General features: G+C 50.0%; 1 protein-coding gene across 1 annotated transcript in view; it reads right to left on the bottom strand.

Annotated features, from left to right (window-relative positions):
* Positions 1–11,481, bottom strand: part of Ncs1 (neuronal calcium sensor 1) — a 48,869-nt gene that overhangs the window by 3,260 nt on the left and 34,128 nt on the right. The window contains exons 5-7 of the mRNA XM_041674633.1: positions 9,945–10,033; positions 8,457–8,534; positions 5,627–5,743 (exon numbers count right to left, since the gene is read on the bottom strand). Coding sequence (XP_041530567.1) covers positions 5,645–5,743; positions 8,457–8,534; positions 9,945–10,033 — 266 coding nt within the window. The 3' untranslated portion in view covers positions 5,627–5,644. The remainder of the gene's footprint in view (positions 1–5,626; positions 5,744–8,456; positions 8,535–9,944; positions 10,034–11,481) is intronic.

The raw sequence follows: 11,481 nt of genomic DNA, 5'->3' as shown, positions 1-11,481 counted from the left end.
CACTTTGTGGAAGACCTCTGAATGCGCCACAACCAAAATTAGTTCAGAATCAAGTGTCCCGAGTCTGGGGTGTTTCTGGTGACATCCACCCACGTGGTGTCAGAGCAACACATAGTTCACATGGTCATCACACCACACAACATCAACGCTGCCTGAAACAGCTTTGGTTTGAGACTCATGTATTATAAATTGTAGCAGTTTTTTGTTTTTGTTTACTGTATCTACGAATTTTTCTGTTCTTAAATTGTATCCTGTTAGAACATTTGATTTAATTTTTTAATGAATATGTATCTCCCCCCATCTCACTGTGTGTGTGTGTAGTACCTTCAGAAGCCAGAAGAGGGCACTGGATCCCCAGGACTAGGAGTTGTAGGCAGACTGACGCGGATGCTAGGAACTAAATTAGAATCCTCAAGAAGGGCAGTAAATGCTATTAAGTGCTGTATCATCTCTCCTCTCCAGGCCCTGGGACATTGGATGTGAAAACTTGTTTGAATTTCAGCATGGAGAAGAGAGGAGCACATGGGCCCTGACCTGAGAAGTTGGGCTGCTGGGAGAGGGGGGATCTCCTCGGTCACTAGAGAGTCACCCATGCTCTAGTAAATAGCCCCACACCTGTGCTACCAGAGAAATCCTAACTAAACGCTGTGGGCCATTAAAAACAAACAAACAAAAACTGAGCACGAGCCAGAGATGCGGCTCAGCAGTTCAGGGACTTGTTCTTGCAGACGACCTGGGCTTGGTTCTCAGCGCTCACGGGGAAGTTCACTCCAGTCTCATGGGACCCAGTGTCATCTCTGGCCTCCACAGGCACCAGGCATGCACACGGTGCACATACATACATGCAGACAGAATACTCATATAAATAAATAAGAAGTGCCGTAACAAACATTAAAAGGCTCGTTGAGAAGAGGCTCCCAAGGGAGTGGGAAAGCCTAAGAAGGAGAGGGGTGTGTGGGGCACAATCACAATACATCTTAAATACAGGCTTGAAACTGTCAAGGGATAACTTTTTACTATTTATTTAGTTATTATGTATACAGTGTCCTGCATGTATGCCTGCAGGCCAGCAGAGGGCACCAAATCTCATTATAGATGTTTGTGAGCTACCTTGTGGTTGCCTGGAATTGAGCTCAGGACCTCAGTGCTCTTAACCCCTGAACCATCTCTATAGACAGATAATTTTTTTAAATGTTAAGTTATTTCAGTTGCTGACATGAAATTTTTTATTTGTTTTTGTTTTTCAAGATAGGGCTTCTCTGTGTAGTCCTGGCTGTCCTGGAACTCACTCTGTAGACCAGATTTGCCTAGAACTCACAGAGATCCACCTGCCTCTGCCTCTTGAAAGCTGGGATTAAAGGCATGTGCCACCACCACCTGGTCTCTGAATTTTATTAAGAAGAACAACTCTTAAATGAATTTTGGCCTAGAATTAGAACAAAATGCCCAACAATTTCTGGGTGGGCTCCACACCCATTCCTGCTGTTTTGTGCTAAGTGCTTATGTGAGGCTGTGTTCTCAGGACAGCCCTGAAGACGGACGAAGACCTTCCGTATCCTGTGCTATCAAATCTTCAGCCACAATTTAAATCTTTCTATAAAAATAAACAACATCTATTACATTCAAATGCAAATTACTTTGTCTTTAATGCTAAAAGTATATGCGTAACAAAAACTGCTTTTAAAATAAATTTCTTTTTTATATAATTTATTTAACTTTATTTTATCTGCAATGGTATGAAGGTGTCAGATGCCCTGGAACTGGAGTTACAGGGAGTTGTGAACTGCCATGTAGGTGCTGGGAATTCTTCCCCTGGAAGAAGTAGTCAGTGTTCTTAACCGCTGAGCCATCTCTCCAGCCCCTAAAATAGATTTCTTTATAATTCATATACTTATATACCAAGAGCTGTGTCAAATTTTCTCAGTCAAAAGAGGGGCCACAAGCAAAACAAACAAACAAAAAATAAAAAACAAAACCCAAAGAACGCGTGAGGACTCTAGAAGGAAATTGGTGCTCTGGGCTGGAAGTCCTGAAAAGTGGCTCAGCCACACAAGTCTTCATAGTTATCCCTAAGAAATAAATAGGATGCTCACACAGTACTGTCCTTACAGTGAGGACCGACCTGAGAGTCCAACAACAGGGGACAGACTGGATAAACAGGACAAAATAGTTTGCAGCCATTAACGTCCACCATAGGATGAAGTCACTAAGGACCCACGGCTCAGAGCCACAGCCTCTTCAGCCTGTGAGAATGGCCAGTATATACTCAAAGGAAAATACAGTGTCATCCAGGGCATGGAGACGATGAAGCTCTTGTGTCCGGACAGTGGAGTCGGAAACGGTGGCAAACAGCGCCTGGCCTATAGCCGACGTCAGTGGTGCACTCGCCAGTGTATTTTAAAACGGCCTTGATTTATGGCTCCACCAGGCTACTGATAAAACTTGATGAGAACCTGGGGTAACCTAACTCCGCGTCCCTCACTCACATTTTTTGGTTCCAGAATAGAGAATAGGCTATTCCTTGTACCCTTTGAGCTGAGAGCTGTGTTGTTGTTTTTTTTTTTTTATGTCAGCGTCACAAAGATACATACCCAGGGCTGAGGACGTGGCCCGGAGTGGACCGCCTGGGCTATACGGTAAGATCGCGTCTCAACAAATGAACAAAGGTTTTGGAATAAGCTGTGACACATGCTATGACTTGGCTAGATCTGGGGAGCATGCTAAAGGAGCAAAGCCAGACTCAAAAGGCCACCTCAGAGTAGGCAGAGCCAAAGAGCCAGAGAGCAGCCTGGATGGCAGGGCTGGGGAGATGCCGGGTGTGGAGCCTGACTCCAGGGAATGCCAGTCTGTTAGAACCAGGAGGAGGTGGCAGTTGCATAACACTACGAATATACTAAATACCACCGAACTGTGTGTATAGGTATGTGCGTGCCTGTGTGTGTGCATGCCTGTGTTTGTGTGTGTCTGTGCATGCCTGTGTGTGTGCGTGCACGCGTGTGTATGAATATATTAAACACCACCAAACTGTATGAATATAACTGTGTATGAATATACTAAACACCACCAAACTGTGTGCACCAAACCGTGTGCATGTGCATGTGTGCCTGTCTGTGTGTGTGCGCACACATGTGTGTATGAATAATACCACCAAACTGTGTGCATGTGTGTGTGTGTCTGTGCGTGCGTGCCTGTGTGTGTGTGTGCTGCACACATGTGTGTATGAATATACTAAACACCACCAAACTATGTGCTTGTGCATGTGTGTGTGCATGTCTGTGCGAGTATGTCTGTTTGTCTTTATGCAACCATGTTAATGTGGCATATAGGGTCCCGGAGGTGTCCTGATCAGACAGCTGCGGAAACAGCTCTGCCCAGCATGTCTGTGCGAGTATGTATGTTTGTCTTTATGCAACCATGTTAATGTGGCATATAGGGTCCCGGAGGTGTCCTGATCAGACAGCTGCGGAAACAGCTCTGCCCAGAGGGCTCCTGATCTATGAGGACCGAAGACTCTTTTCCAGGCCAATTCGTTTTTCTCTCTTAGCATAAAAACCAGCAGAAAGGAAGCATTCAGTGGTGTCCCTAGAAGGAAGTTCCCACAGGGAGTGTACTGGCTAGTTTGATGTCAACCCGACACAAGCCAGCATCATCAGAGAAGAAAAGCGAGCCTCAGCTGAGAAAAAGTCTCCATGAGATCAGGCTGGAGGCAAGCCTGCAGGGCATTTTTGTAATCAGAGATCGGTTTTTGTGTTAGTGTTGATGGTGCCATGGTGAGCGGTGCCACCCGTGGGCTGGTGGTCCTGGGTTCCATAAGAAAGCAGGCTGAGCAAGCCATGAGGAGCAAACCAGTAAGCAGCACCCTCACGGCCTCTGCATCAGCTTCCGCCTCCAGGCTCCTGCAGTCCTTCAGTGATGAACAGCTAGCGATTTGTAAGTCAATAAACCCTTTCCTTCCCAAGATGGTCATGGTGTGTCAGTCACCCTGACTAAGACAGTGGGGGTGCCTAGGACAGACAGGACACAGTGGTCAGGAATAAAGGGAGGAGGCATGTGGGCAGGGTCATCGTGGGGTCTCGGCCATCCTTCCTCTGGCTCTGTGATCAGCAAACCTTTCTGACTTGTACCTGTTATTCCTGTCAAAGCTCAGGCCCTGCCCATCTCTTATTAACATGATGTTTGTTGTTGCTTTGAAACATGATCTTATACTGTTGCCCAGGCTGGCCTGAAATTCTTTATGTAGCCTGGGCTGGCCCGAAACGAACTCACGGCTAATCCTTGTCCCTCAGCATCCTGAATGCTGAGATTGCATCTCACACCCACCAGGAAGTTCTGACTGAAACGGAGCTCCTGAGAAATGATGGAGACAGCATTGCACCTGCTGCTAAGCAGCCGTAAACCTAAACCTAATTGAGATTCAGAAGTTCATAATGATGGATATTTAAAAGTCACTGGTTACCTTTAAAAGGATGCCAGGAGAACAATGAACTCAGGGCTTGAGAAATGGCTCATTTGGTAAAGTCCCTGTCAAACAAGACTGAGGATCTGGGTTTGGTCCCCAACACCCAGGTCAAAGAGCTGAGCTTGGCAGCAGATGCTTAAGCTTGGCACCGGGGAACTGGAGACAAACAGATGCCAGGGGCTTGGTGGCCAGTCCAGCCTAACGGACATGCTCCAGGACCCCAGTAGAGGGAGACACCCAATGCACAGAAACTCGCAGGATGCACAATCCAACTCGTAAAGAAAAAGACGCAAGCACATGACTTTGCTTTGCTGTTAAAATCTGGCCACCAAGTCAGCAAATCATAGTCAGAGCCAACTTCGCAGAAGTGTGGGACTCATCCCAAATGGCTCAGAGCAGGGAAGGTGGCAGACATACATAGCAGGTTGTTCCCTAACTTCCACACACGTGCCATGGCACGAGCAACAAACAATAAACAAACAAGTGTGGCTTTAAAAAAATTAATGATTCTGGCCACTGTGACTATGTCTAGGTCAGATGGGATAGTTCTGGAAGTAAACTTAATTTATCACACTTATTTTTAATGACATTTTCTTTGTAAACATCTAATACATTGTCAATACAAAAGCATTTCTGTGCAAAGTAGTATTAATAGAAGAGCTAATAGATGTCTCCGTGGCTCAAAGCACTGGATGTTCTGCCAGGGACCCAAGTTCAGTTCCCAGCATCCACACCCAGTGGCTCACAGAGTCCTTGGCTCCAGCTCCAGTATGATGCCTTCTTCTGGCCTCAGCTGGTACATGCACCCTGTGTGCGCATGCACACACACACACACACACACACACACTCACACACAAATAAATCTTTTCTTTAAGTAATATTAATGGAACCTTTAAAATGGAGCTCAGACCTTTGAGCTAAAGAAGGAGCGAATCATTCTGCCTTCCCACAGTCCCCTTCCCCTGACTGCCTACAGTGTCTTCAACCCAGGAAACCCTATTTTCAAACTAACCAGAGACTGGATTTGGGTTGATAAAAACAATAAACCACAGGGTCATGGCTGACGAAGACCCTGCCCCCTGGCTCCAAGCACCATGGAAACACAGAATTAGCTGGCTGTGCTGTGGGGTTCCACCCCACCCCTGCCGCAGGACCCATTCGGCTTACCCCAGCTCTGGGCCTGGACTATACCAGCCCATCGTAGAGGGACAGCGCCTGCACAATGGAGGGATCGGCCTTGGAGCCTTCCTGGAACTCCTGAAGCGTCAACTTCCCATCGGCATTCTGCAAGAAGAGAGGTGGCTGAAGACGGCAGTCTGCCTTCTGGGACAGGAGTCTCAAGTCCACCCACGGCTGGTCTCAACAGAATCCCTGAGTCCAATGGCGTCCTCAGAGGTGAGAAGGCAGCACTAGACAGACCTGGCGCTCTTGACACACCTCACTTAGCCTCTGGTTCCCCATCTGGGGACCAGGGAGAGGCACAGTGACAGGTCTGGGGCGGACACCATAGGAGTCAACTTACAGACACCTGCAGCTCTGGGTTTTCATCAGTCAAAGTGACTACACTGGCTCAAATCCCACTCCATACTTTTATTACCATTAATTCTCCATAATAAACAGGGCTCAGTGTCGCAGCCTATAATCTCCGCTACTTGGGAGGCTGAGGCAGGAGGCTCAGGACTTCAAATCCTGGGTTATACGGGGAGTTCAAGACCAGGCTGGGGAATTTACAGACCCTGAAACAAGGGTAGCTTAGCGGCGGGGTGTTTGTGGAGATCCTATCTCAATGTTGTGCTGTGTTGTTTGTTTTACTAGCTTATCCAGAGTGACTTTTTTGTTTTGTTTTTGTTTTTTCGAGACAAGGTTTCTTCGTGTAGCCCTGGCTGTCCTGGAACTCCCTCTGTAGACCAAGCTGGCCTCAAACTCACAGAGATCCGCCTGCCTCTGCCTCCCGAATGCTGGGGTTAAAGGTGTGTGCCACTACCGGCCAGTTCAATTTCCAGTTTAAAAAAAAAATCCAGTACCGGGGTAGAGGTTTGCCATACAAGCATGAGGACCTGAGTTTGATCCCCGGGACCCACGTCAAAATGCCAGGCAGGCGTGGTGGTACAGAGTTGTAACCTTGAGGGAGTGGGAAATAGGACGAGCTCTGGGGCTCACTGGCCGGTCAGCCTCGCTGCATCTGTGAGTCCCAAGCCCAGTGAGACACCCTGATGGGCCAGCTTCTGGGAAGGGACCATACATGTGCACGAGTGTGCACGCATGCACAGATGCATACCATGTGCATGAAAGTGGTCAATCCTGAGGGCTGATGGTCCATGCTTTCCTGGGGTCTCTTTTGAAAGGACATTTAAGTCACCCTTGGAGCAGGCCACATCAAGTCCCAGGAGTCCCTAGAAGGAGTCTCACGAGAACTCAGGCCTCAGGTACCACTCGCTGCAATACCCGCAGCAGGGAAGGCAACGCCAGGCGTTACCCATCCTGGCAAGGCCGATCTTGTGATGGCTGAGAGCCTCAACCTGTGATGGTCAGTACCCCCAAGCCCTCAAATCTTCAGGATCACCCTACAAAGGAGAAATGCACCTGTGTCCTGTGGTCTGGTAAGGGAAGTGGCCTAGGGTCACCATTACCAAACCCGTGTAAATCCACAGTCTCTGGTGTTTCCAAACCCAGAAGCATGCCTCCAGCAGGGCAGCGGGTGCATGGTCTTAGCAAAAACAATGTGGGGTCCCACTACAAGAGGGCTGCCGCTGCCTCTGTACTCCCTCTGAAAATTGTCTGGGAACAGTGGGAGCCCAGCTGCACCCCTCTCATGTCCTAATCTCCCTTCCTAATTAAGAGCTCAGACCTCTCAGGGCAAGCCTGGTACTATCAGCAGGCGGCAGGAAGCCTGGGGACTTATATTCTCGTGGAGACTAGAGAGGCTGTTTCTTCACCCCACAGTGTCAAATTTCCATGTAAATCAAAGTTATTTTCGTTTGGGGAAAAATAAAACCTGCTTTTGGTTGGGTACAGCTCAAGCAGGGCACAGGCTCTGTACTTGCACAAGGCCCTGGGGCGACCCTCAGCATCACCAGGAAAATAGAGGAAGGGCATCATAGAGTCGGAGGAACCATAGAGTTCTGCAGAAAAGAGAAAGAGGGTCTGGGGAGATGGCCTGGTGAGTTAAGTGTTAACTGTGCAAGCGTGAGGCCCACAGAACAGCCAGGCAAGGTGGCATGTGCCAGGAAGATCCCTGGGGCTCCCAGGACAGCTAGTCCAGCTGAATCACCAAGCACTAGGTTCAGAGAAAGATGCTGTCTTCGAAAACGAGGAGGTGGAGAGCAAAGAAGACGCTTGCTATCATCCTCCAGCCTACACACACACACACAAACCACACGCCTGGAGCACACACATGCATAGGACAGAGACATGCACACAAGAGAAAGCGATTTCTCCCCCTGGGGTCTGTGGCTAAAACACAGCAGGTCTGTGAACACAGGAAAGGGGCGGGGGTATCCTTCTCATTCCCCAGAACCTAAGCTGACCACCCACCCAGGGCCTTGGCACACGGCTGCTGCCTGTATCCAAGCTCTGACTTAGGCGATGGGCATGGTCACTGTGTTTGTGCAGTGCTAGGGATGGAACTCAGGGCCTTGTGCATGGTAAGCAAGCCCTCTGTCACTGAGCCACACCCCAGAGTTACATCACAGATTCCCTTTAAACCGTTCCTCAGAAGCCGCAACTTAAAATATCTGTTTCCTTTTTGCTGTAAGGGTCATAGTTTTATGATGGGGCCGCTATTGTGAGAAGTCTGGGTTCTGCAGAACATCAAAGGGTTCTAGGATAGAATAATGAAGGCTGAGGACACTGCTTAATTACAAGGAACCTTCCTGGGAAACTCACCGAAAAGACTGATTGGTGGCCAGCCATGAGCCAGGTTGACTGGCATGAGCCAGTCTCCCAAGGATTGGTGGCAAAGCCCCGCCAGGCCCAAGGTCCCTATGCCCCACCTCACCTTGTCCATCATGGCGAAGATCCGGTCCACCCTCTTCTCTGGCGTGTTCTCCTCTTCTGGGAGCTCCACAGTGTTCCCCTGTCAAGGTTGGTGAACACAAGGCTGGGCCAGTGTGTGGCAACCTTGGGCTTGTGGCTAAGCTAAGCCTTGGCCAGGCCACCAGGGCACTAGACCAGCACTTTTGCCTTTGAGCTCATAACTAAACCCTTGCCTTGATACCTGGGCTGGTGCTCTCTCTCCCATTCTCCAGCCCTGTCACCTTCCAAAGGAACATCTCAGTCACCTGGCTCGACTGTTGGACAATGCTCTCATACACTGTAAAGATGTGTCACTTGTATTGATTTAATAAAACACTGATTGGCCAGTAGCCAGGCAGGAAGTATAGGTGGGGCGACCAGACTAGGAGAATTCTGGGAAGAGGAAAAGCAGAGATGTGGTCACCAGCCAGACAAATAGGAAGCAAGATGAGACTGCCTTAGTAAGAAAAGGTACCAAGCCACATGGCTAAACATAGGTAAGAATTATGGGTTAATTTAAGTTATAAGAGCTAGTTAGTAATAAGCCTGAGCAACAGGCCAACTGGTTTATAATTAATATAAGCTCTGTGTGTTTATTTGGGACTGAACGGCTGTGGGAGCAGGTGGGACAGAAACTTTGTCTACATGGCTCCACCACCCACCTAATCCCCTGCCTGACCCCCAGGTGGCTATTCAACCAGCAGTACTTGATTGGCCTGTACTGTCCAGAAACAGAAAGGTGACTCTGGATTTCCCCTGGGCCCTGTAGGTCACAAGTGACCTTCCTGTCACCCTCCCCTCCTGAGACTCCTCACCCTCTGATGGCCCCCTACCCTCCTGAGACTCCTCATCCTCTGATGGCCCCCCCTACCCTCTGAGACTCCTCACCCTCTGATGGCCCCCTACCCTCTGAGACTCCTCACCCTCTGATGGCCCCCTACCCTCTGAGACTCACCCTCTGATGGCCCCCTACCCTCTGAGACTCCTCACCCTCTGATGGCCCCCTACCCTCTGAGACTCCTCACCCTCTGATGGCCCCCTACCCTCTGAGACTCACCCTCTGATGGCCCCCTACTCCCCTGAGACTCCTCACCCTCTGATGGCCCCCTACCCTCCTGAGACTCCTTACCCTCTGATGGCCCCCTACCGTCCTGAGACTCACCATCTGATGGCCCCCTACCCTCTGAGACTCCTCACCCTCTGATGGCCCCCTACCCTCTGAGACTCTTCACCCTCTGATGGCCCCCTATTCTCCTGAGACTCACCATCTGATGGCCCCCTACCCTCCTGAGACTCACCCTCTGATGGCCCCCTACCCTCTGAGACTCACCATCTGATGGCCCCCTACCCTCCTGAGACTCACCCTCTGATGGCCCCCTACCCTCCTGAGACTCCTCACCCTCTGATGGCCCCCTACCCTCCTGAGACTCCTCACCCTCTGATGGCTCCCCGTTGCCCCTCTGAGACTCACCACCATCTGGTAAATGGCATCCACTATGTCCAGCATCTCATTTCTGGTGATGTAGCCGTCGTTATCCAAGTCATAGAGCTTGAAGGCCCCTGTGATCAACCATACAGGTGAGGTCACCTGGCCTGGGGCCAGCAACTTCTCCCCTCCCCCTCTCTGTGACTCAATACAAGACCTGAAGTCAGACAGTCCCGCCAGATTTACTCTCTCTTATACTTATACGAAGGTATACTCCCAAACCAGTGTAGCCAGAGTTACTAAATAAACACAGATTCAGGAGTTAGATGCAGTAGCTCATGTCTCTAATCTGAGTATTCAGAAGTGGAGGCAGGAGGATCTTGAGTTCAAAAACATCCTGGACTACATAGTGAGTCCTGGACCAGCCTGGGCTATGTAGTGAAGACTTGAAGAAATGAAGGTTGGGATTATAGCTCAATGGCAGAGCATTTGCCTAGCGTGGGCACGGTCCTGGGTTCAATCTCCAGTGCGGCAAAAATAATAACAATAATTTTTTAAATATGCAGGTATTGATTTACAGGGACTGAGGCCATGGCTGGAGAGGTCTGTGTGCAGTCCCCAGAGCGGGACAAGTTGGGAGCCCCTGGAGGAGACAGCCAGGTCATGAGACCAAGATGGTAACAGAGACCCCCAAATCCCTGACACTGTGGCTCTGCCTCCCCACGCCTAACCTCTCATCTTTAGGCCGCCCCTCCCACAGTGGGCAAAGGAGGAAATAAAACAATATATGGGTGCGCAGGACGACAGTCCTCTTCTGTTTATAAACACAGAAGCCACTATGGAAACAGAAGCACTCACCAATCAGGGCATTCTGCCCAGCTGTCCCCCTTCTAGAAAATTCCCCTACTACCACCCTGGGTCAGCCAAGGGCCACCCTTGCCTCAGTGGCCTCCCAGTCCTCCTGCTGCAGCCTCTACACGAAGTTCTAGCCTGGAGCCCCTTCTGCCATGGCGCTCCCCCTCGGAGCTCATCAGCTCCTCCTCTGCTGGCTCAGCTGGCACCTCCTCCTCCCTGCCTCCCGTAGAGCACAGGGGAGTTTAGGAACTGCGCTGCTGTGACAGACTGACAGCCGCTACAGCAAGGACCTGGGTAGACCCTGGATTCCCAGCTGGTATCACAGGTGGCGCCTTCAACTGATGTTTGTTGAATGAGCAAATAAACGAGAGACTATCAATATGGCTGAAGACTTGAGTCCACAAGGATCTGGATCCTGTGATGCCACCCACAGGGTCTGCCATCCCAGTACTGCATCTGCTTTAATGTCACACTTGTCCCCACCCCCACTACACCCTGCAGCCTGTCCCACCCACATGGCTGTGGACTCTGCCTCACAAAGCCCAACTCCTCCCTCTGAGACCTTTATCTGTCCTGCAAGGGCAGGGTCCTTCTTGTTCTGGGTCTGTACAGATGGCCTGGCCCGCTTACTTGGCCAAAGTGGGCCCACCTGCCCAGAGCTCACTGCCCAGGCCTCTAAGAATGCCCTGACCTCCCAGAGTGGACTCCTTCTGCGGTCACTGCTGCT

Source organism: Microtus oregoni, unplaced genomic scaffold (genome assembly GCF_018167655.1).
Source record: "Microtus oregoni isolate MIOR12 unplaced genomic scaffold, Mior012 000025F_ref0000491, whole genome shotgun sequence".
Classification (NCBI taxonomy): Eukaryota; Metazoa; Chordata; class Mammalia; order Rodentia; family Cricetidae; genus Microtus; species Microtus oregoni.
This window is presented reverse-complemented; position numbering and strand designations above follow the sequence as displayed.